The 21,400-nt window shown below is 56.7% G+C and overlaps 1 protein-coding gene across 1 annotated transcript in view; it reads left to right on the plus strand.

The window, feature by feature from the left end:
* The first annotated feature begins 282 nt into the window (after window positions 1–282).
* LOC139226238 (E3 ubiquitin ligase RNF157-like) overlaps window positions 283–21,400 on the plus strand; it is a 50,809-nt gene continuing 29,691 nt past the window's right edge. The window contains exons 1-9 of the mRNA XM_070856859.1: window positions 283–305; window positions 412–592; window positions 1,323–1,370; window positions 2,747–2,818; window positions 3,367–3,526; window positions 4,980–5,092; window positions 5,431–5,669; window positions 13,873–13,981; window positions 18,971–19,082. Coding sequence (XP_070712960.1) covers window positions 283–305; window positions 412–592; window positions 1,323–1,370; window positions 2,747–2,818; window positions 3,367–3,526; window positions 4,980–5,092; window positions 5,431–5,669; window positions 13,873–13,981; window positions 18,971–19,082 — 1,057 coding nt within the window. The remainder of the gene's footprint in view (window positions 306–411; window positions 593–1,322; window positions 1,371–2,746; window positions 2,819–3,366; window positions 3,527–4,979; window positions 5,093–5,430; window positions 5,670–13,872; window positions 13,982–18,970; window positions 19,083–21,400) is intronic.

Here is a 21,400-nt window from a genome sequence, read left to right on the forward strand (position 1 = left end):
AGCAAGTATTCGGTGAGTGTGTCGGCAAGTGTGTCGATGTCAGCGAGTGTGTCAGCGAGTGTGTCGATGTCAGCGAGTGTGTCGGTGCTGGCGAGTGTGTCGTTGAGTGTGTCAGTGTCGGCGAGTGTGTCTGTGTCGGCGAGTGTGTCGGTGTCGGCGAGTGTGTCGGTGTCGGCGAGTGTGTCGGTGTCAGTGAGGGTGTTGGCGAGTGTGTCAGTGGTGGTGAGTGTGTCGGCGTCGGCGAGTGTGTCGAAGTCGGTGATTGTGTCAGTGTCGGCAAGTATGTCGATGGCAGCAAGTGTTTGGTGAGTGTGTCAGTGATTGTGTCGGTGATCGGCGAGTGTGTCGAAGTCGGTCGGTGTCGGCAAGTGTGCTGGCGAGTGTGTCGATATCAGCGAATGTGTTGCTGAGGGTGTCGCCGATTGTGTCGGTGTCGGCAAGTGTGTCGGTGTTGGCGGGTGTCGGTGAGTGTGTCGGTGTCGGCGAGTTTGTCGGTATCACCGAATGTGTTGTCGAGGATGTTGCGAGTGTGTCGAAGTTGGTCGGTGTCGGCAAGTGTGCCGGCGAGTGTGTCGATGGCAGCAAGTGTTTGGTGAGTGTGTCAGTGATTGTGTCGGTGATCGGCGAGTGTGTTGAAGTCGGTCGGTGCCGGCGAGTGTGTCGATATCGGCGAATGTGTTGCCGAGGGTGTCGGTGTCGGCAAGTGTGTCGGTGTTGGCGGGTGTCGGCAAGTGTGTCAGCGAGTGTGTCGGTGTCGGCGAGTGTGTCGGTGTCGGCGAGTGTGTCGGTGTCGGTGAGTGTATCGGTGTCAGCGAGTGTGTCGGTATCGGCGAGTGTATCGGTGTCAGCGAGTGTGTCGGTATCGGCGAGTGTGTCGGTGTCGGTGAGTGTGCCAGCAAGTGTGCCGGTATCGCCGAATGTGTTGGCGAGGGTGTTGCGAGTGTGTCGGTGTCGGCGAGTTTGTCGGTGTTGGTGTCGGCGAGTGTGTCGGTGACAGTGTGTGTCGATGGCAGCAAGTGTTCGGTGAGTGTGTCGGTGATCGGTGAGTGTGTCAGCGAGTGTGTCGGTGTCGGCGAGTGTGTCGCTGACGGTGAGTCTGTCGGTGAGTGTGTTGGTGTCGGCGAGTGTGTTGCTGACGGTGAGTCTGTCGGTGAGTGTGTCGGTGTCGGTGTCGGTGAGTGTGCCGGTATCGCCGAATGTGTTGGTGTCGGTGTCGGCGCGTGTGTCGGTGTCGGCGAGTGTGTCGGTGTCGGCGAGTGTGTCGGTGTCGGTGAGTGTGTCGGTGAGTGTCGGTGATCGGTCTGTTCCTCTTTCACTCACAGAATGCGGACGGCTACTGCTCGGTAAAACCGCTCAAACAGAAGCAAGTGGTGAGTGACCTTTCACCTCTCCCTCAGGAGAAGCCCTCACCTGTCACACTCTATTGTAGTCACTATATTGGGCCTGAAATCGCGGCCTCTCCGAAGTGCGTGTGCCGTAGGCTCCCTGCACATTCCGGGTTCCGGGCGCACTGCGCATGTGCCTAAAGCAGGAACTTGCGATCTGTCAAAATGTCTTGATAGTTCCAACGCGTGTCCAGGGAGAAGGGCCTGCGCGGACAGAGATTCGGGCTATTTGCCCAACACCTGCCCAGCGAATGTCCTTCAAACTCTTACGCCTGGTATAAGCACGCGTAAGGACTGCTTTTACCAGCGAAAGGGTTTAAACAAATAGAAAAATAAACATATCAATAATATTTATATTAAAAATCCCTGTGCATTAGGGTAAGTTTATTTTTACCCCTATTAAAACAAATAAAATGCTGTTTAAAACATTTAATTAAATTCAATTTCAATTAAATGTATATATGAAAAGTGTTTTCCTTATTTATTTTAAATGTTTGTGTTTTTTGGGGGAATCGCCATTCACCGTCACGGTGAATGGTGAGAGCTATCTTCATTGGTCGGCCCGGCCCGGCCCACGTGATCCCAGACTGCGCACACGCTCCTGAAATCCCCGGTCCCCGGCACTGGGCTGTGCATCGAGCCCCCAACCGCAATTTCAGGTCCAATATTTCTCTCTCTCCATGTCCCTGTCTCTCTCTCTCCCTTCATCTCTCTCTCCCCCCCTCTCTCCCCCTCACTCACTCACTCACTCACTCACTCCCTCTCTCTCACTCTCTCTCTCACTTTGTCTCTCTCTCTCTCTCACTCTCTCTCCCCCTCACTCACTCACTCACTCACTCCCTCTCTCTCACTCTCTCTCTCTCACTTTGTGTCTCTCTCTCTCTCTCTCTCTCTCTCTCTCTCTCTCTCTCACTCTCTCTCACGCTCAGTCTCACGCTCTCTCACTCTGTCTCTCTCTCTCTCACTCTCTCTCACTCTCACTCTCATGCTCTCTCCCACTCTGTCTCTCTCTCTCACTCTCTCTCACTCTCACTCTCACGCTCTCTCCCACTCTGTCTCTCTCTCTCTCTCTCTCTCACTCTCTCACGCTCAGTCTCACGCTCTCTCCCACTCTGTCTCTCTCTCTCTCTCTCTCTCTCTCACTCTCTCACGCTCAGTCTCACGCTCTCTCTCACTCTGTCTCTCTCTCTCTCTCTCTCTCTCTCTCACTCTCTCATGCTCACTCTCACGCTCTCTCCCACTCTGTCTCTCTCACTCTCACTCCCTCTCTCACTCTCACTCTCTCTCCGCCACCTCTCTCTCTCTCTCTCTCTCTCTCCCTCACTCTCTCTCTCACTCTCTCTCTTTCTTTCTTTCCATAGGTCGATGGGGTCAGTTATCTGCTACAGGAAATCTATGGAATTGAAAATAAATATAATTCCCAGGAATCGAAGGTAGGAGCTTTTGGAAACTTGGAGAGATTCGCATTTTATATAAAACGCTTCAATTTGCATCCTTCAAGAGTGAGGGGGTCGAGTGAATGAACGACTGCCCCTCCCCCTCCCCCGTTCCCTCCCCCCTCCCCTCCCGCCCTCTCCTGTTCCCTCCCCCCCTCCCCTCCCGCCCTCTCCTGTTCCCTCCCCCTCCCCATCCCCTGTCCCCCCCTCCCCTGTCCCCTCCCTCCCCTATCCCCTCCCCCACCCTTTCCCCTCCCCCCACCCCTCCCCTGTCCCCTCCCCCTCCCCTGTCCCCTCCCCCTCCCCCCTCCCACTCCCTGTCCCCTCCCCCCTCCCACTCCCTGTCCCCTCCCCCCTCCCACTCCCCTTTCCCCTCCCCCTCCCCCTCACCCTCCCCCTTCCCCTCCCCCTTCCCCTCCCCCTTCCCCTCCCCCTCCCACTCCCCTCCCCCCTCCCCTGTCCCCTCACCCTGCCCTCCCACTCCCCTCCCCTGCTCCTCTGGCCCAGTGCCTCTCTCACTATTCTCTCTCTGTCTCCCTGTGCAGGTAGCTGATGATGAGCTGAGCGATAACAGCGCTGAGTGTGTGGTGTGTCTGTCCGATGTGCGGGACACACTAATCCTCCCGTGTCGACACCTCTGTCTGTGTAACGCCTGCGCAGACACACTGCGGTACCAGGCAAACAACTGTCCCATCTGTCGCCTCCGTAAGATCATCCAGTGTCCCCGGCAACCAGAGTCCCGCCCCCGACAACAACAACATGTATTTATATAGCACAATGAATGTAGTGAAACGTCCCAAGGTGCTTCACGAGTGTAGAAATTATAGCAGCTGACCAAAGCTTGGTCCCAGGGTCCGGGGGTCGCAGGGTTCGGGGGTCGCAGGGTTCGGGGGTCGCAGGGTTCGGGGGTCGCAGGGTTCGGGGGTCGCAGGGTCCGGGGGTCGCAGGGTTCGGGGGTCCCAGGGTCCGGGGGTCCCAGAGTCCGGGGGTCGCAGGGTTCGGGGGTCGCAGGGTTCGGGGGTCCGGGGGTCCCAGGGTCCGGAGGTCGCAGGGTTCGGGGGTCCCAGGGTCCGGGGGTCCGGGGGTCGCAGGGTTCGGGGTTCCCAGGGTCCGGGGGTCGCAGGGTCCGGGGGTCGCAGGGTTCGGGGGTCTCAGGGTCCGGGGGTCCCAGGGTCCGGGGGTCCCAGTGTCCGGGGGTCGCAGGGTTCGGGGGTCGCAGGGTTCGGGGGTCCGGGGGTCCCAGGGTCCCAGGGTCCGGGGGTCCCAGGGTCTGGGGGTCGCAGGGTTCGGGGGTCCCAGGGTCCGGGGGTCCCAGTGTCCGGGGGTCGCAGGGTTCGGGGGTCGCAGGGTTCGGGGGTCCGGGGGTCCCAGGGTCCGGGGGTCCCAGGGTCCGGGGGTCGCAGGGTTCGGGGGTCCCTGGGTCCGGGGGTCCGGGGGTCCCAGGGTTCGGGGGTCCCAGGGTTCGGGGGTCCCAGGGTCCGGGGGTCGCAGGGTCCGGGGGTCGCAGGGTTCGGGGGTCCCAGGGTCCGGGGGACCCAGAGTCCGGGGGTCCCGGAGGTCGCAGGGTTCGGGGGTCCCTGGGTCTGGGGGATCCAGGGGTCGCTGGGTCCGGGGGTCGCAGGGTCCGGGGGTCGCAGGGTTCGGGGGTCGCAGGGCCCGGGGGTCCCTGGGTCTGGGGGTCCCAGGGGTCCCAGGGTCAGGGGGTCGCAGGGTCCGGGGTTCGCAGGGTCTGGGGGTCCCAGGGTCCGGGGGTCGCAGGGTCCGGGGTTCGCAGGGTCCGGGGGTCCCAGGGTCCGGGGATCGCAGGGTCCAGGGGTCGCGGGGTTCGCAGGGTCCGGGGGTCCCAGGGACCGGGGGTCCCAGGGTCTGGGGGTCCCTGCGTCCGGGGGTCGCAGGGTCTGGGGGTCCCAGGGTCTGGGGGTCCCTGCGTCCGGGGGTCGCAGGGTCTGGGGGTCCCTGGGTCTGGGGGTCCTTGGGTCTGGGGGTCCCTACGTCCGGGGGTCGCAGGGTCTGGGGGTCCCTGGGTCTGGGGGTCCCTGGGTCTGGGGGTCCCTGGGTCTGGGGGTCGCAGGGTCCGGGGGTCCCAGGGTCCGGGGGTCCCAGGGTCCGGGCCGGGGTTGTGGATCACTGACCCCCCCTCTCTCTCTCTCTCTCGCAGCGTTCCGAGCACTCCTACAGATCAGGGCAATGAGGAAGAAGTTGAACCCTCTGACCCCGAGCGGTTACACCCCGGTCATCGCATCCCAGGTGTCCGAGTGCGATGATCATTCGGTGAGTGTTGGCGGGGGAGCGGTGTCACACACACCTGATCCGGCTGGGGCCTAACCCCACCCCCCCCACTGGCTGGACTGGTGTGAGATTATACAGAGTGAGTCAAAGTGTGATGAGTGAGTGGAGAATGGGCAGTGCTGGGGTGTGGACACATGGTGGGGCAGTGCTCACTGACTATCTCCACACCATGTGTCCCCAGCACTGATCTGTGGCTCAATGCAATCCCACCTTTTGTGTTAAACTTGGGTTGAACAGCATGTTAACTGGCTTGGATTGGATAGGCTTGGCTTGTCTTGGTTGAGTTGACGAATTGTAAAATCTGTTCTTCCTTCCGCTAGTCCTCTGATCACATCCCCTCGGGCTATGAGGCTGTCTCTCTGCTCGAGGCCCTGAATGGCCCTCTCACTCCTTCTCCATCAGCCCCTCCCATTCACCGAATCGGAGATGGTCCTGACCACAGTCCACTGCCTTCCTTTGGGCCTGAGGGGCGCACTCTTCCTGTGCGGGCCGTGTCTCCGCTGGAAAGGGTTTGTGACAGTGCCAGCCAAGCGCTCAAGCTCAACAAAAGCACATCCAAGTGAGTAGAACCTTCACTGTCTGGCACTCTCTCTCTCTCTCTCTCTTTCTGACTCTCTCTCTGTCTCTCTCTCCCCGTCTGTCTCTGTCTCTCTCTGTCTCTATCTCTGTTGTGTATGGAGAAAGAGTCAGACTGAACACTGTGAGCTCAAAGTGAAATGTGACCGTAGTCTTTTATTGCAGGTCTCCAGAGTGCCTCTCCAACCTGTGAAGCCTCCTTAAATACCTGTGCTCCCAAGGGATTATGGGATCCCTTGGAACTCCAGGGGATGAGCCCTCTGGTGGCTGTACAGAGTAAATACAAGTTTACATATATAACAACACTCCCCCTGCCCCCCCCCCCCCCCCCAAAGTCAATAGTGTAACTATTTACAAGGTGAGTCGATCTGGGGCCCTTCTTGCCCTGGTTGATCGTCTCGGTGTGAAAGCTGGTGTTGTTGAATCATTTGTTGGGCCCTCGCTGGGCTGCTGTGCAGCTGGCCTTGCTGGGCTGCCTGGTGTGTTGGGCCTTGCTGGCCTTGCTGGGCTGCTTGGTGTGTTGGACCCAGCAGGGCTGCTGAAGATGATGGGTTCTGCTTCGTGGTCAACTGTGGTGCCGGTTGCCACTGGTGTGTGTGTTGGGGGATCAAAAAAGGTAGGGTCCAAGGTGGGTTGCTCAGGGTAGTCCGTGAATCTGAGTTTGATTTGGTCCAAGTGTTTCCGGTGAATGAGTCCATTTGAAAGTTTGACCCGAAACACCCTGCTCCCCTCTTTGGCCACGACAGTGCTGGGAAGCCACTTGGGACCTTGTCCATAATTTAATACAAATACAGGATCATTGATTTCAATCTCACGTGACACATTTGCGCTATCATGGTATGCACTTTGTTGAAGTCACCTGCTCTCTACCTGTTCATGTAGATCAGGGCCAACTAACGAGAGGCTTGTCTTAAGTGCTCTTTTCATGAGCAGTTGAGCAGGTGGGATCCCAGTGAGTGAGTGGGGTCTCGTGTGGTAGCTAAGCAGGACTTGGGATAGGCGAGTCTGCAGTGAGCCTTCAGTTACCCTCTTCAAGCCTTGCTTGATGGTTTGCACTGTTCTCTCTGCCTGACCATTGGACGCTGGTTTAAATGGGACAGATGTGACATGTTTGATCCTGTTACAGGTCATGAATTCTTTGAACTCAGCACTGGTAAAACATGGCCCGTTGTCGCTCACCAGGACATCGGGTAAGCCATGTGTGGCAAACATGGCCCGCAGGCTTTCAGTAGTGGCAGCGGACATGCTAGCCGACATTATCTCACATTCAATTCACTTGAAGTACGCGTCTACAACCACAAGGAACATTTTACCCAAGAACGGGCCTGCATAGTCGACGTGTACCCTAGACCACGGTTTGGAGGGCCAAGACCATAAACTTAGCGGCGCCTCCCTGGGTCCATTGCTTAACTGCGAGTATGTATTACATCTGTGAACGCAGGACTCTAAGTCCGCATCAATACCGGGCCACCACACATGGGATCTGGCTATCGCTTTCATCATTACGATGCCTGGGTGGGTACTGTGGAGATCATTGATGAAGGTGTCTCTGCCCTTCTTGGGGACCACTACTCGATTGCCCCAGAGAAGGCAGTCTGCCTGTATAGACATTTCATCTTTGTGCCGCTGGAACGGCTTTATCTCTTCCTGCATTTCCACTGGGACACTGGACCAGCTCCCGTGAAGCACACAGCTTTTGACTAGAGATAATAAGGGGTCCTGGCTTGTCCAGGTTTTGATCTGCCGGGCAGTGACGGGTAATTGCTCACTCTCAAATGCTTCCATATAACCATGGCTAGATCTGCGGGCTGCACCATTTCCACCCCCGTGGTGGGCAATGGCAGCCTACTGAGAGCATTGGCACAGTTTTCTGTGCCTGGCCTGTGGCGGATGGCGTAGTTGTATACGGACAACATGAGCGCCCATCTCTGGATGCGGGTCGATGCGTTGGTATTTATCCCTTTACTCTCGGAGAACAGGGATATAAGTGGCTTATGGTCAGTCTCCAATTCGAACCAAACAGGTATTGATGCATTTTCTTTACTCCATAGACACACGCTAATGTCATGTATCTCACACTACTGTACATAACTGTATCTTACCATGCTTTACATGAGTGTAACCAGAGATGACCTGTAACCACAAGCTTACCTTACCACCAGGGGTGCACTTGCAGGAGACACTGGATACATGTCCCAGACAGGTATATAAGGCAAGTGAGGCATTCGAGAGCTGTGTAATAAAGGTGCAGGTCCTGAGTGACCTTGACTTCAGTATCTACATCACACAGGATGCTAGACCAGTCCATCATAAGACTAGAGCTGTACCCTATGTGATGAGGGAAAAGATTGAACATGAACTGGACCGGCTTCTGCGGGAAGGCATTATCTCACCCGTGGAATTTAGCGACTGGGCAAGTCCCATCATCCCAGTCATGAAGCCTGATGGATCCGTAGGAATCTGTGGGGATTACAAGTCTACAATAAACAGAGTCTCCCTACAGGACCAGTACCCGCTGCCCAGAGCGGACGACTTACTTGCCACATTTGCTGGAGGAAAACTTTTCTCAAAACTAGATCTCACATCTGCGTATATGACGCAAGAATTGATCGAGGAATCCAAGCTACTCACCACCATCAACACACATCGAGGCCTTTTCATGTACAATTGATGCCCATTCGGCATCAGGTCGGCAGCTGCCATATTCCAGCGCAACATGGAGAGTCTGCTCAAGTCCATCCCGGGGATGGTTGTATTTCAAGACGACATACTTATCACGGTCAGGGACACCGACTCCCATCTCTGTAATTTGGAGGAAGTACTAAAGCGGTTGGATCGGGTAGGCCTAAGAGTTAAGAAATCCAAGTGCCTGTTTCTCGCACCCGAGGTTGAATTTTTGGGCAGAAGGATTGCCGCTGATGGAATCCGCCCAACAGAGTCCAAAACAGAAGCAATTCACCTGGTACCCAGGCCCCGGAATGTCTCAGAACTGCGCGCCTTTCTCGGGCAACTCAATTACTTTGGGAACTTTATGCAGAACTTAAGCACGCTGCTGGAGCCTCTCCACGTGCTACTCAGGAAGGGGTGCGATTGGTTTTAGGGGGACGCCCAGGAACGCGCCTTCAATAAGGCACGCAACCTTCTGTGTTCCAACAGTGTTTTGACTTTCTTTGACCCAGGTAAAAAGCTAGTTCTCACATGTGATGCGTCAGCGTATGGGGTCGGGTGCGTTTTACAACATGTTAATAGTGCGGGTAAATTACAACCCATAGCTTATGCCTCCAGGTCACTTTCGCGGGCGGAGCGCGGGTATGGTATGGTGGAGAAGAAGGCGCTCGCGTGCGTGTACAGTGTCAAAAAGATGCACCAATACCTTTTCGGGGCCAAGTTCACGTTAGAAACTGATCACAAGCCCCCCACGTCCCTCCTATCCGAGAGCAAGGCAATAAACGCCAACGCCTCGGCGCGAATTCAATGGTGGGCACTCATGCTGGCGTCCTACAACTATACCATAAGGCACAGACCAGGCACAGACAACTGTGCCGACGCGCTTAGCAGGCTACCCCTGGCGACCACGGAAGGGTCTGACGAACAGGACTGTGAGATAGTCATGGCAATCAATGCCTTTGAGTCCACAGGTTCGCCCATGACGGCTCGCCAAATCAGAGCCTGGACGGCCAGCGACCCCACGTTATCCTTAGTAAAAAGATGTGTTTTAACCGGTGACTGGGTAGAGGCTCGCAATGCCTGCCCCGAGGAGATCAAACCTTCCCATAGGCGCATGCATGAGCTTTCACTACAAGCAGACCGCCTGATGTGGGGCAGCTGAGTAGTCATGCCTCTGCGAGGCAGAGAGGCATTTGTCCGGGAGCTCCACCGCGAGCACCCGGGGATCGTTCTCATGAAGGCCATAGCCAGATCCCACGTCTGGTGGCCTGGTATTGACGCGGACTTGGAGCTCTGCGTCCGAAGGTGCACCATTTGTGCCCAACTCAGCAATGCCCCCAGGAAGTCCCTGGCCTACCAAACCGTGGTCGCGGGTGCACGTAGACTATGCAGGCCCATTCATGGGCAAAATGTTCCTCGTAGTTGTGGATGCATTTTCTAAGTGGATCGAATGCACCATTTTAAACTCGAGCACCACCTCCACCACTGTGGAGAGCCTTAGAACCATGTTGGCAACGCACGGAATTCCTGACATATTGGTCAGTGACAATGGTCCGTGCTTCACCAGTGCAGAATTCCAAGATTCTATAAGTGACTACGGCATAAATCACGTCAAGACGGCACCGTTCAAGCCGGCCTCCAATGGCCAGGCGGAGCGAGCAGTGCAGATCATTAAACAAGGCATGCTTAAAATCCAAGGTCCCACGCTGCAGGGTCGCCTGTCGCGACTGCTGCTGGCATACAGATCTCATCCGCACTCACTGACTGGGATCCCCCCCGCGCAACTATTGATGAAACGAACCTTAAAGACTAGGCTCTCGTTAATCCTCCCAGACATGCATGAAATCGTTGAGACAAAGAGCCGTAAGCTAACTGAGTACCATGACCGAAATTCGAGGGGGAGGTGGAATGAGATAGGGACAAAGTGTTTGTGCTAAACTATGGCAGGGGTCCCAAATGGCTTGCAGGGACAGTAACGGGCAAGGAAGGAAACAGGCTACTGGTAGTACAAATGGACAATGGCAAAACCTGCCGGAGGCATGTAGACCAGGTCAAAAGTAGATTTGCCAACAACACTGCTGAACCAGAGGCAGACTACAATGTGTAACTCACCACACCTGGTGGACAGACAGAGGGAACAACCTGAGGAAAGGGCAATCCCAACAGACAGCCCAGGCGAGATACCAACAATCATACTGAATGAAACAGACAGCCCAGGCGAGATACCAGCAATCACCCCGAAAGAACAACAGGCACCAAGGCAATCAACTGAACCACAACTAAGACGCTCCATGCGAGAGCGTAGACCACCTGAGAGGCTGAACCTATAAAGACAAAAAGACCTTGTGGGAGGGTGATGTCATGTATCTCACACTACTGTACATAACTGTATCTTACCATGCTTTCCATGACTGTAACCAGAGATGACCTGTAACCACTAGCTTACCTTACCACCAGGGGTGCACTTGCAGGAGACACTGGATACCTGTTCCAGACAGGTATATAAGGACAGGTCTCAGGCAAATGTGGCATTCGAGAGCTGTGTAATAAAGGTGCAGGTCCTGAGTGACCTTGACTTCAGTATGTGCCTCGTGTGAGTCTGTACTGCGGAGACAGGACTTTACAGCCATCGCTTCTTTTTCAATCATGCTGTCGGCTCTCTCAGCCTTAGACAGACTCCTGGATGCATAAGCAACTGGTTTCAGTTTTCCAAAATCATTAGCTTGTTGCAATACACCCGACGCTGTATGATGACGCATCACATGCTAGTACCAAACGCTTACATGGATCATACAACACAAGCAATTTGCTTGAGCATAACAATTTTCTCGCTTTTACAAAGGCATTTTCTTGGCTTTTGCCCCAAACCCATTCGCCCCCTTTTCGTAGTAAGACATGTAGTGGTTCTAACAGTGTGCTGAGACCCGGTAAGAAGTTACCAAAGTAATTCAAGAGTCCCAGAAACGACCGCAGCTCCGTCACGTCCTGTGGCCTCGGTACGTTCTTGATTGCCTCTTTCTTCGTGTTGGTGGGCCTGATGCCGTCCACCGCAATCCTCCTTCCCAGGAACTCCACTTCAGGCGGCAGAAAAATGTACTTCGATCGTTTTAACCTGAGCCCCACGTGGTTGAGTCAACTAAGAACCTCCTCCAGGTTCTGCAGATGCTCGACTGTGTTCCGACCTGTGACCAAGATGTCGTCCTGGAAGACCACGGTGTGCGGGACCGACTTCAGTAAGCTTTCCATGTTTTTCTGGAATATCGCCGCTGATCGGATTCCAAACGGGCATCTGGTATAAACAAAAAGACCTTTGTGCGTGTTGATGCAGGTGAGGGCCTTCGATGATTCCTCCAGTTCCTGCGTAATGTAGGCTGAAGTCAGATCCGGCTTCGTGAACGTCTTTCCTCCCACCAGCGTTGCAAAGAGGTCGTCAGCCTTTGGTAGTGGGTATTGGTCCTGCAGAGGGAAACAATTGATAGTTACTTTGTAATCACCACAGATTCTGACGGTGCCGTCTCCCTTGAGGACTGGGACAATAGGACTGGCCCACTCGCTGAACTCGATCGGTGAAATGATGCCCACTCTTTGTAGCCGGTCTAGCTCGATCTCTACCCTCTACCTCATCATGTACGGTACTGCTCTCGCCTTCTGATGGATGGGTCGCGCCCCCAGAATTAGGTGGATCAACACTTTTGCTCCTTGGAATTTCCCGATGCCTGGTTTGAACAGCGAAGGAAATTTATTTAAGACCTGGGCACACGAAGTGTCGTCAGCAGGCGATAGCACTCGGACGTCGTCCCAGTTCCAGCGTATCTTTCCCAGCCAGCTCCTGCTGAGCAGCGTGGGACCATCACCTGGTACCACCCAGAGTGGTAGCTTGTGCACCGCTCCATCGTAGGAGACCTTTACGGTAGCACTGCCGATTACAGGAATCAGTTCTTTAATGTAAGTTCTTAGTTTCGTGCGAACTGGAGTTAAGACTGGCCTTGAAGCCTTGTTGCACCACAACATTTTGAAAGTCTTTTTGCCCATGATGGACTGGCTCACGCCCGTGTCCAGCTCCATTGACAACAGGAGTCCATTTAATTCAACATTCAGCATTATCGGGGGACGATTCGTGGTGAATGTGTGCACCCCATGTACCTCTGCTTCCTCGGTCTGAGGCTCTGGTTCGTCGTGATCCTCCGTGGATCTGTCCTCCTCTGCAACATGATGGTTTGCAGGTTTAACAGGCTTTGCAGCTCGCCTGCACACTCGGAGGTGTCCCATTGTTCCACAGCCCTTGAAAACGTATCCTTTGAAGCGAAATAAATGGAACTGATGATCACCCCCGCAGCGCCAACAAGGTGTTAATGGCCTTGCATTCATCACCCTTGATGGTGGACTCTGAGACACCTGCGGACATGTAGCTGCAGGTATGTGTGACCTGCCCTGTACGTTACGATTTGAAAACAACATCACTTTGTTCACAGTACTTGTAGCAGCACTTGTGTGCTGAGAGATTTGCTTCGTATTGTCACTGGTGGCAATGAACGCCTGGGCTATCGCTATGGCCTTACTCAAGGTTGGGGTCTCAACAGTCAAAAGTTTGCGAAGTATGGTTTCGTGGCCAATGCCAAGTATGAAAAAGTCTCTGAGCATGTCCTTCAAATTCGCAATGTCCTGCAAGGTGTCTTAGCTCGGCGACCTAACTCACCACTTCCCGGCCTTCAGACCTTTTGTAGGTGTAGAACCGGTACCTCGCCATCAGAACACTTTCCTTCGGGTTCACATGCTCCCGGACCAGTGTGCACAAATCATCGTACGATTTCTCCGTGGGTTTCGCTGGAGTGAGCAAATTCTTCATGAGGCCATACGTTGGTGCCCCACAGACGGTGAGGAGGATCGCCCTTCGTTTGGCAGCGCTCTCTTCCCCATCTAGCTCATTGGCCACGAAGTATTGGTCGAGTCGCTCCACAAAAGTTTCCCAATCATCTCACTCCGAAAATTTCTCCAGGATACCCACTGTTCTCTGCATCTTTGGGTTCGTTATCTGTATCTCGTCGCTAGTTGTTGTGTATGGAGAAAGAGTCAGACTGAACACTGAGCTCAAAGTAAAGTGTGACCTTAGTCTTTTATTGCAGGTCTCCAGAGTGCCTCTCCAACCTGTGAAGCCTCCTTAAATACCTGTGCTCCCAAAGGATTATGCGATCCTGTGGGACTCCAGGGGATGAGCCCTCTGGTGGCTGTACAGAGTAAATACAAGTCCACATATATAAAAGTCTCTCTCTCTCTCTCTCTCTCTCTCTCTCCGTCTCTCTCTCTCCCCATCTCGGTCCCTCTCACCCCGTTCTGTCTCTCTCTGTCTCCGTCTCTCTCTCTCTCTGTCTCTCTCTGTCTTTCCCTCTCTGTCTCTCCATCTCTCTCTCTCTCTCTGTCTCCCTCTCTCTCTCTCTCTCTGTCTCCCTCTCTCTCTCTGTCTGTCTCCCTCTCTCTCTCTCTCATTCTGTGTACTGACAGCATTCACACTTTCTTTCAAGGTCGCTATTACAGAACTCCTCCATTCTTCACGAGGAAGATGAAGAGAAATCATTCTGCAATGGGCAGATCCCAGTGTCCCCCCGTAAACCGTCCAATCAAGAAGTTGAGGTACAGTCCCGAAAAACTTGGGTCAGTTTTATTTGATTATCTGCAGTAAGATCAACACATGCCCTCTGACCCCTCTGACCCCAGCATAAACTCTGACCCCAGGATAAACACACACTCTCTGATCGCAGGGATATAATGAGGTTGATTAGTGTCTCGGTGTGTGTCTCGGCGTGTGTCTCGGCATGTGATTCGGCGTGTGTCTCGGCGTGTGTCTCGGCATGTGATTCGGCGTGTGTCTTGGCGTGTGATTCGGCGTGTGTCTCGGCGTGTGTCTCGTCGTGTGATTCGGCGTGTGTCGCGGCGTGTGTCTCAGACTGTGATTCGCTGTGTGTCTCGGCGTGTGTCTCGGCGTGTGTCTTGGCGTGTGTCTCGGCGTGTGATTCGGCGTATGTCTCGGCGTGTGATTCGGCGTGTGTCTCGGCGTGTGTATCGGCGTGTGATTCGGCGTGTGTCTCGGCGTGTGTCTCGGCGTGTGATTCGGCGTGTGTCTCGGCGTGTGATTCGGCGTGTGATTCGGCGTGTGTCTCGTCGTGTGATTCGGCGTGTGTCTCGGCGTGTGATTCGGCGTGTGTCTCGGCGTGTGTATCGGCGTGTGATTCGGCGTGTGATTCGGCGTGTGTATCGGCGTGTGATTTGGTGTGTGATTCGGCGTGTGTCTCGGTGTGTGTCTCGGCGTGTGATTTGGTGTGTGATTCGGCGTGTGTCTTGGCGTGTGTCTTGGCGTGTGTCTCGGCGTGTGTCTCGGCGTGTGATTTGGCGTGTGTCCTGGCGTGTGTCTCGGCGTGTGTCTCGGCGTGTGTCTCGTTGTGTGCTTCGGCGTGTGTCCTGGCGTGTGTCTCGCCGTGTGTCTCGGTGTGTGTCTCGGCGTGTGTCTCGGTGTGTGTCTCGGCGTGTGATTTGGCGTGTGTCTCGGCGTGTGATTCGGCGAGTGTCTCGGTGTGTGATTCGCCGTGTGTCTCGGCGTGTGTCCTGGCGTGTGATTCGGCGTGTGTCTCGGCATGTGTCTCGGCGTGTGTCTCGTTGTGTGCTTCGGCGTGTGTCCTGGCGTGTGTCTCGCCGTGTGTCTCGGTGTGTGTCTCGGCGTGTGATTTGGCGTGTGTCTCGGCGTGTCATTCGCCGTGTGTCTCGGCGTGTGATTCGGCGTGTGTCTCGGCGTGTGTCTCGTTGTGTGCTTCGGCGTGTGTCCTGGCGTGTGTCTCGCCGTGTGTCTCGGTGTGTGTCTCGGCGTGTGATTTGGCGTGTGTCTCGGCGTGTCATTCGCCGTGTGTCTCGGCGTGTGTCTCGGCGTGTGTCTCGTCGTGTGCTTCGGCGTGTGTCTCGACGTGTGATTCCGCGTGTGTCTCGGCGTGTGTCTCGGCGTGTGTTTCGTCGTGTGCTTCGGCGTGTGTCCTGGCGTGTGTCTCGGCGTGTGTCTCGGCGTGTGATTTGGCGTGTGTCTCGGCGTGTGATTTGGCGTGTGTCCTGGCGTGTGTCTCGGCGCGTGTCTCGGCGTGTGTCTCGGCGTGTGATTTGGCGTGTGTCTCGGCATGTGATTCGGCGAGTGTCTCGGCATGTGATTCGCCGTGTGTCTTGGCGTGAGTCTCGGCGTGTGATTCGGCGTGTGTCTCGGCGTGTGATTCGGCGTGTGTCTCGGCGTGTGATTCGGCGTGTGTCTCGGCGTGAGTCTCGGCGTGTGATTCGGCGTGTGTCTCGGCGTGAGTCTCGGCGTGTGTCTCGGCGTGTGTCTCGCCGTGTGTCTCGCCGTGTGTCTCGGCGTGTGATTCGGCGTGCGTCTCGGCGTGCGATTCGGCGTGCGTCTCGGCGTGCGTCTCGGCATGCGATTCGGCGTGTCTCAGCATGTGTCTCGGCGCTGGATTCGGCGTGTGTCTCGGCGTGTGTCTCGGCGCTGGATTCGGCGTGTGTCTCGGCGCTGGATTCGGCGTGTGTCCTGGCGTGTGTCCTGGCTTGTGTCCTGGCGTGTGTCCCGGCGTGTGTCTCGGCGTGTGTCTCGGCGTGTGTCTCGGCGTGTGTCTCGGCGTGTGTCTCGGCGTGTGATTCGGCGTGTGATTCGGCGTGTGATTCGGCGTGTGTCCCGGCGTGTGTCTCGGCGTGTGTCTCGGCGTGTGTCTCGGCGTGTGATTCGGCGTGTGTCTCGGCGTGTGTCTCGGCGTGTGATTCGGCGTGTGTCCTGGCGTGTGATTCGGCGTGTGTCTCGGCGTGTGTCCCGGCGTGTGTCTCGGCGTGTGCCCCGGCGTGTGTCCCGGCGTGTGTCTCGCCGTGTGTCCTGGCGTGTGATTCGGCGTGTGTCTCGGCGTGTGTCTCGGCGTGTGTCCCGGCGTGTTTCTCGGCGTGTGTCTCGGCGTGTGTCTCGGCATGTGTCTCGGCGTGTGTCTCGGAGTGTGATTTGGCGTGTGTCTCGGCATGTGTCTTGCCGTGTGTCTCGGCATGTGATTTGGCGTGTGTCTCGGCATGTGTCTTGCCGTGTGTCTCGGCATGTGTCTTGCCGTGTGTCTCGGCGTGTGATTCGGCGTGTGTCTCGGCGTGTGTCTCGGACTGTGATTCGCTGTGTGTCTTGCCGTGTGTCTCGCCGTGTGTCTCGGCGTGTGCTTCGGCATGTGTCCTGGCGTGTGTCTCGACGTTTGTCTCGGCGTGTGATTTGGCGTATGTCTCGGCGTGTGTCTCGGCGTGTGTCTCGACGTTTGTCTCGGCGTGTGATTTGGCGTATGTCTCGGCGTGTGTCTCGGCGTGTGTCTCGACGTGTGTCTCGGCGTGTGATTCGCCGTATGTCTCGGCGTGTGTCTCGGCGTGTGTCTCGACGTGTGATTCGGCGTGTGTCTCGGCGTGAGTCTCGGCGTGTGTCTCGGCGTGTGATTCGGCGTGTGTCTCGGCGTGTGTTTGGGCGTGTGTCTCGGCGTGTGCCTGGGCGTGTGTCTCGGCGTGTGTCTCGGCGTGTGATTTGGCGTGCGTCTCGGCGTGCGATTCGGCGTGTGTCTCGGCATGTGTCTCGGCGCTGGATTCGGCGTGTGTCTCGGTGTGTGTCTCGGCGTGTGTCTCGGCATGTGTCTCGGCGCTGGATTCGGCGTGTGTCTCGGCATGTGTCTCGGCGCTGGATTCGGCGTGTGTCTCGGCATGTGTCTCGGCGCTGGATTCGGCGTGTGTCTCGGCGTGCGATTCGGCGTGTGTCTCGGCATGTGTCTCGGCGCTGGATTCGGCGTGTGTCTCGGCGCTGGATTCGGCGTGTGTCTCGGCGTGCGATTCGGCGTGTGTCTCGGCATGTGTCTCGGCGCTGGATTCGGCGTGTGTCTCGGCATGTGTCCCGGCGTGTGTCCCGGCGTGTGTCCCGGCGTGTGTCTCGGCATGTGTCTCGGTGCTGGATTCGGCGTGCGATTCGGCGTGTGTCTCGGCGTGTGTCCTGGCATGTGTCCCGGCGTGTGTCCCGGCGTGTGTCTCGGCATGTGTCTCGGCGTGTGATTCGGCGTGTGTCCTGGCGTGTGATTCGGCGTGAGTCTCGGCGTGTGTCTCGGCGTGTGTCCCGGCGTGTGTCCCGGCGTGTGTCCCGGCGTGTGTCTCGGCGTGTGATTCGGCATGTGTCTCGGCGTGTGTCCCGGCGTGTGTCTCTGCGTGTGTCCCGGCGTGTGATTCGGCGTGTGTCCTGGCGTGTGTCTCGGCGTGTGTCTCGGCGTGTGATTCGGCGTGTGTCTCGGCGTGTGTCTCGGCGTGTGTCCCGGCGTGTGTCTCGGCGTGTGTCCTGGCGTGTGATTCGGCGTGTGTCTCGGCGTGTGTCCTGGCGTGTGATTCGGCGTGTGTCCTGGCGTGTGATTCGGCGTGTGTCTCGGCATGTGTCTCGGCGCTGGATTCGGCGTGTGTCTTGCCGTGTGTCTCGTCATTTATCTCGGCGCTGGATTCGGTGTGTGTCTCTGCGTGTGTCTCGGCGTGTGTCTCGGCGTGTGTCTCGTCGTGTGTCTCGTCGTGTGTCTCGGCGTGTGTCTCGGCGTGTGTCTCGGCGTGTGTCCTGGCGTATGATTCGGTGTGTGTCTCGGTGTGTGTCTCTGCGTGTGATTTGGCGTGTGTCTCGGCGTGTGTCTCGGCTTGTGATTTGGCGTGTGTCTCGGCGTGTGATTCGGCGTGTGTCTCGTCGTGTGTCTTGGCGTGTGTCTCGGCGTGTGATTCGGCGTGTGTCTTGGCGTGTGTCTCGGCGTGTGATTCGGCGTGTGTCTCGTCGTGTATCTCGGCGTGTGTCTCGTCGTGTGTCTCGGCGTGTGTCTCGTCGTGTGTCTTGTCGTGTGTCTCGGCGTGTGATTCGGCGTGTGTCTTGGCGTGTGTCGCGGCGTGTGATTCGGCGTGTGTCTCGGCGTGTGCCCTGGCGTGTGATTCGGTGTGTGTCTCTGCATGTGTCCTGGCGTGTGTCTCGGTGTGTGTCTCGGTGTGTGTCTCGGCGTGTGTCTCGGCGTGTGATTCGGCGTGTGTCTCGGCGTGTGTCTCGGCGTGTGTCCTGGCGTGTGATTCGGTGTGTGTCTCGGTGTGTGTCTCTGCGTGTGTCCTGGCGTGTGATTCGCCGTGTGTCTCTGCGTGTGTCCTGGCGTGTGATTCGGTGTGTGTCTCGGCGTGTGTCCTGGCGTGTGATTCGCCGTGTGTCTCGGCGTGTGTCTCTGCGTGTGTCCTGGCGTGTGATTCGGTGTGTGTCTCGGCGTGTGTCTTGGCGTGTGTCTGTGCGTGTGTCCTGGCGTGTGATTCGGCGTGTGTCTCGGCGTGTGTCTTGGCGTGTGTCTCGCCGTGTGGTTCGGCGTGTGTCTCGGCGTGTGTCTCGGCGTGTGTCTCGGCGTGTGATTCGGCGTGTGTCTCGGCGTGTGTCCTGGCGTGTGATTCGGTGTGTGTCTCGGCGTGTGATTCGGCGTGTGTCTCGGCGTGTGATTCGGTGTGTGTCTCGCCGTGTGTCTCGCCGTGTGGTTCATAGTGTTAGTGTCCGGACCACGGATGGCACTGTCTCTGAACTGAGCTCTTATTCCTCAGGATTGTGGTGTAACACCCGAGAGTGAGAATGTGACGCTTTCGTCCTCTGGAGCCGTTGACCAGTCCTCATGTACCGGGACCCCGCTCTCCTCCACCATCACATCACCTGAAGGTAATCGGCACTGAACTCCACTCCTTCAACATCTGGGCCACGGGAATTGTAACGTGTCACGAACCGTACTTTATCCGGGAAACATGAAATGCACAACATCTGGAGAATGTCATCATCATCTTAGGTGCTCCCTCGTATCGAGGATGACTTGCTCCCACGCCAAAAAGGGATAAGTTCACAGGTGTTTCAATGAAGGATCTAATATTCCCAATCCCGAACTACATACGGTAGGGTGGACGATGCCTGTGTGTGGATTAGTTAACATGGGGTGACCATTGCACACCAGCCACCACACGGGGCTTGACCGAGCGAGGTCTTGGTCCAGGGGCAAGGGTTAACCAGGACAACTGGAGACCTGCTCTGCTGCACTGACCCATTGCGCTCACATATCGCAGTGTGGGCTGGGCCATGCTGCCCCTGGGCCCCTCGCCTCTTCTGGGCCTCGATCACGTCGCTCTGCAATCTCTCCCCGCTCCCTCGCCCCGACCTCCCTCGCCCCGACCTCCCTCGCCCCGACCTCACCGCTCCCTCGCCCCGACCTCCCTCGCCCCGACCTCACCGCTCCCTCGCCCCGACCTCCCTCGCCCCGACCTCCCTCGCCCCGACCACCCTCGCCCCGACCTCACCGCTCCCTCGCCCCGACCTCACTCGCCCTGACCTCACCGCTCCCTCGCCCCGACCTCCCTCGCCCCGACCTCCCTCGCCCCGACCTCCCTCGCCCCGACCTCGCGCTCCTGCTGTACAGGTACGGACAGGTACAGCAGGAGTGGGTAATGTACCCAGTGACAATCCACTATCTCTGCCCCTGCCCTCCGTCCCTGCACAGTAACTCGAAGCTCTGTCGGCGGACCCCAATCTTGGCCCCATCCAGCAGTGTGGGGGTCCCGTGTACGAGATAATCAGTGCTGGGGTTCGCAGAAAGCTCGATTCCCCCCTACAAAAAAACACTGAGGGACGGAGAGCCGCAGACAGGCTGCACAGACCCCACCCCCCCACACAAACCCCGTATATCTCAGGCTCTGTTCCCCAAGCCACGGGTCTTTCTGTAGGTAGTGCAGGGAGATTGTGTTTCTGATTAATACACGCCTCCTATCTTGCTCTCTCTCTCTCTCTCTCTTTCTCCCTATCTCTGTCTCGCACCCTCCACTCTCTCTCTCTCTCTCCCTCACACTCTCTCTCTCTCTCTCTCTCCCTCATGCTCTCTCTCTCCCCTCACGCGCTCTCTCTCTCTCTCTCCCCTCTCTCTCTCTCTCTCTCTCCCTCCCTCATGCCCTCTCTCTCTCCCTCACAATCTCTCTTTCTCTCTCTCTCTCTCTCTCTCTCTCTCCCTCATGCCCTCTCTCTCTCTTTCTCTCCCTCACACTCTCTCTCCCTCACTCTCTCTCCCTCACACCCTCTCTCTCCCTCACACTCTCTCTCTCTCACACACACTCTCTCTCTCTCCCTCACACTCTCTCTCTCTCTTTCTCCCTCACGCTCGCTCTCTCTCTCTCTCTCTCTCTCTCTCTCTCTCCCTCACGCTCTCTCTCTCTCTCTCTCCCTCACGCTCTCTCTCTCTCTCTCTCTCGCATCCACTCTCTCTCTCTCTCGCATCCACTCTCTCTCTCTCTCTCTCCCTCACACTCTCTCTGTTTCTCTCTCTGTCTTTCTCTCCCTCACACTCTCTCTCTCTCTCTCTCTCTCTCTCTCTCTCCCTCTCTCTCCCTCACGCCCTCTCTCTCTCTCTCTCCCTCACACTCTCTCTCTCTCTCTCTCTCCCTCACGCTCATTCTCTCTCTCTCTCTCTCCCTCACACTCTCTCTCCCTCACGCTCTCTCTCTCTCTCTCTCTCTCTCTCTCTCTCTCTCCCCCTCTACTCCTCACGCCCTCTCTCTCTCCCTCACGCCCTCTCTCTCTCTCTCTCTCTCCTTCATGCCCTCTCTCCCTCTCTCTATCTCCCTCACGCTCTCTCTCTCTCTGTCACTCTCGCCCTCACACTCACTCTCTCTCTCTCTCTCTCTCTCGCTCTCTCTCTCTCTCCCTCACGCCCTCTCTCTCTCTCTCTCTCTCTCTCTCTCTCATGCCCTCTCTCTCTCTCCCTCACGCTCTCTCTCTCTCTTTCTCTCTCTGTCACTCTCGCCCTCACACTCACTCTCTCTCTCTCTCTCACTCTCTCTCTCTCTCTCTCTCTCTCTCTCACGCCCTCGCTCTCTCTCTCCCTCACGCTCTTTCTCTCTCTCTCTCTCTCCCTCACGCTCTCTCTCTCTCTCCTCACACTCTCTCTCTCTCTCTCTCTCTCTCCCTCATGCTCTCTCTCTCTCTCTCTCTCCCCTCTCTCT

The sequence above is a fragment of the Pristiophorus japonicus genome, chromosome 16 (assembly GCF_044704955.1).
Source record: "Pristiophorus japonicus isolate sPriJap1 chromosome 16, sPriJap1.hap1, whole genome shotgun sequence".
Classification (NCBI taxonomy): Eukaryota; Metazoa; Chordata; class Chondrichthyes; family Pristiophoridae; genus Pristiophorus; species Pristiophorus japonicus.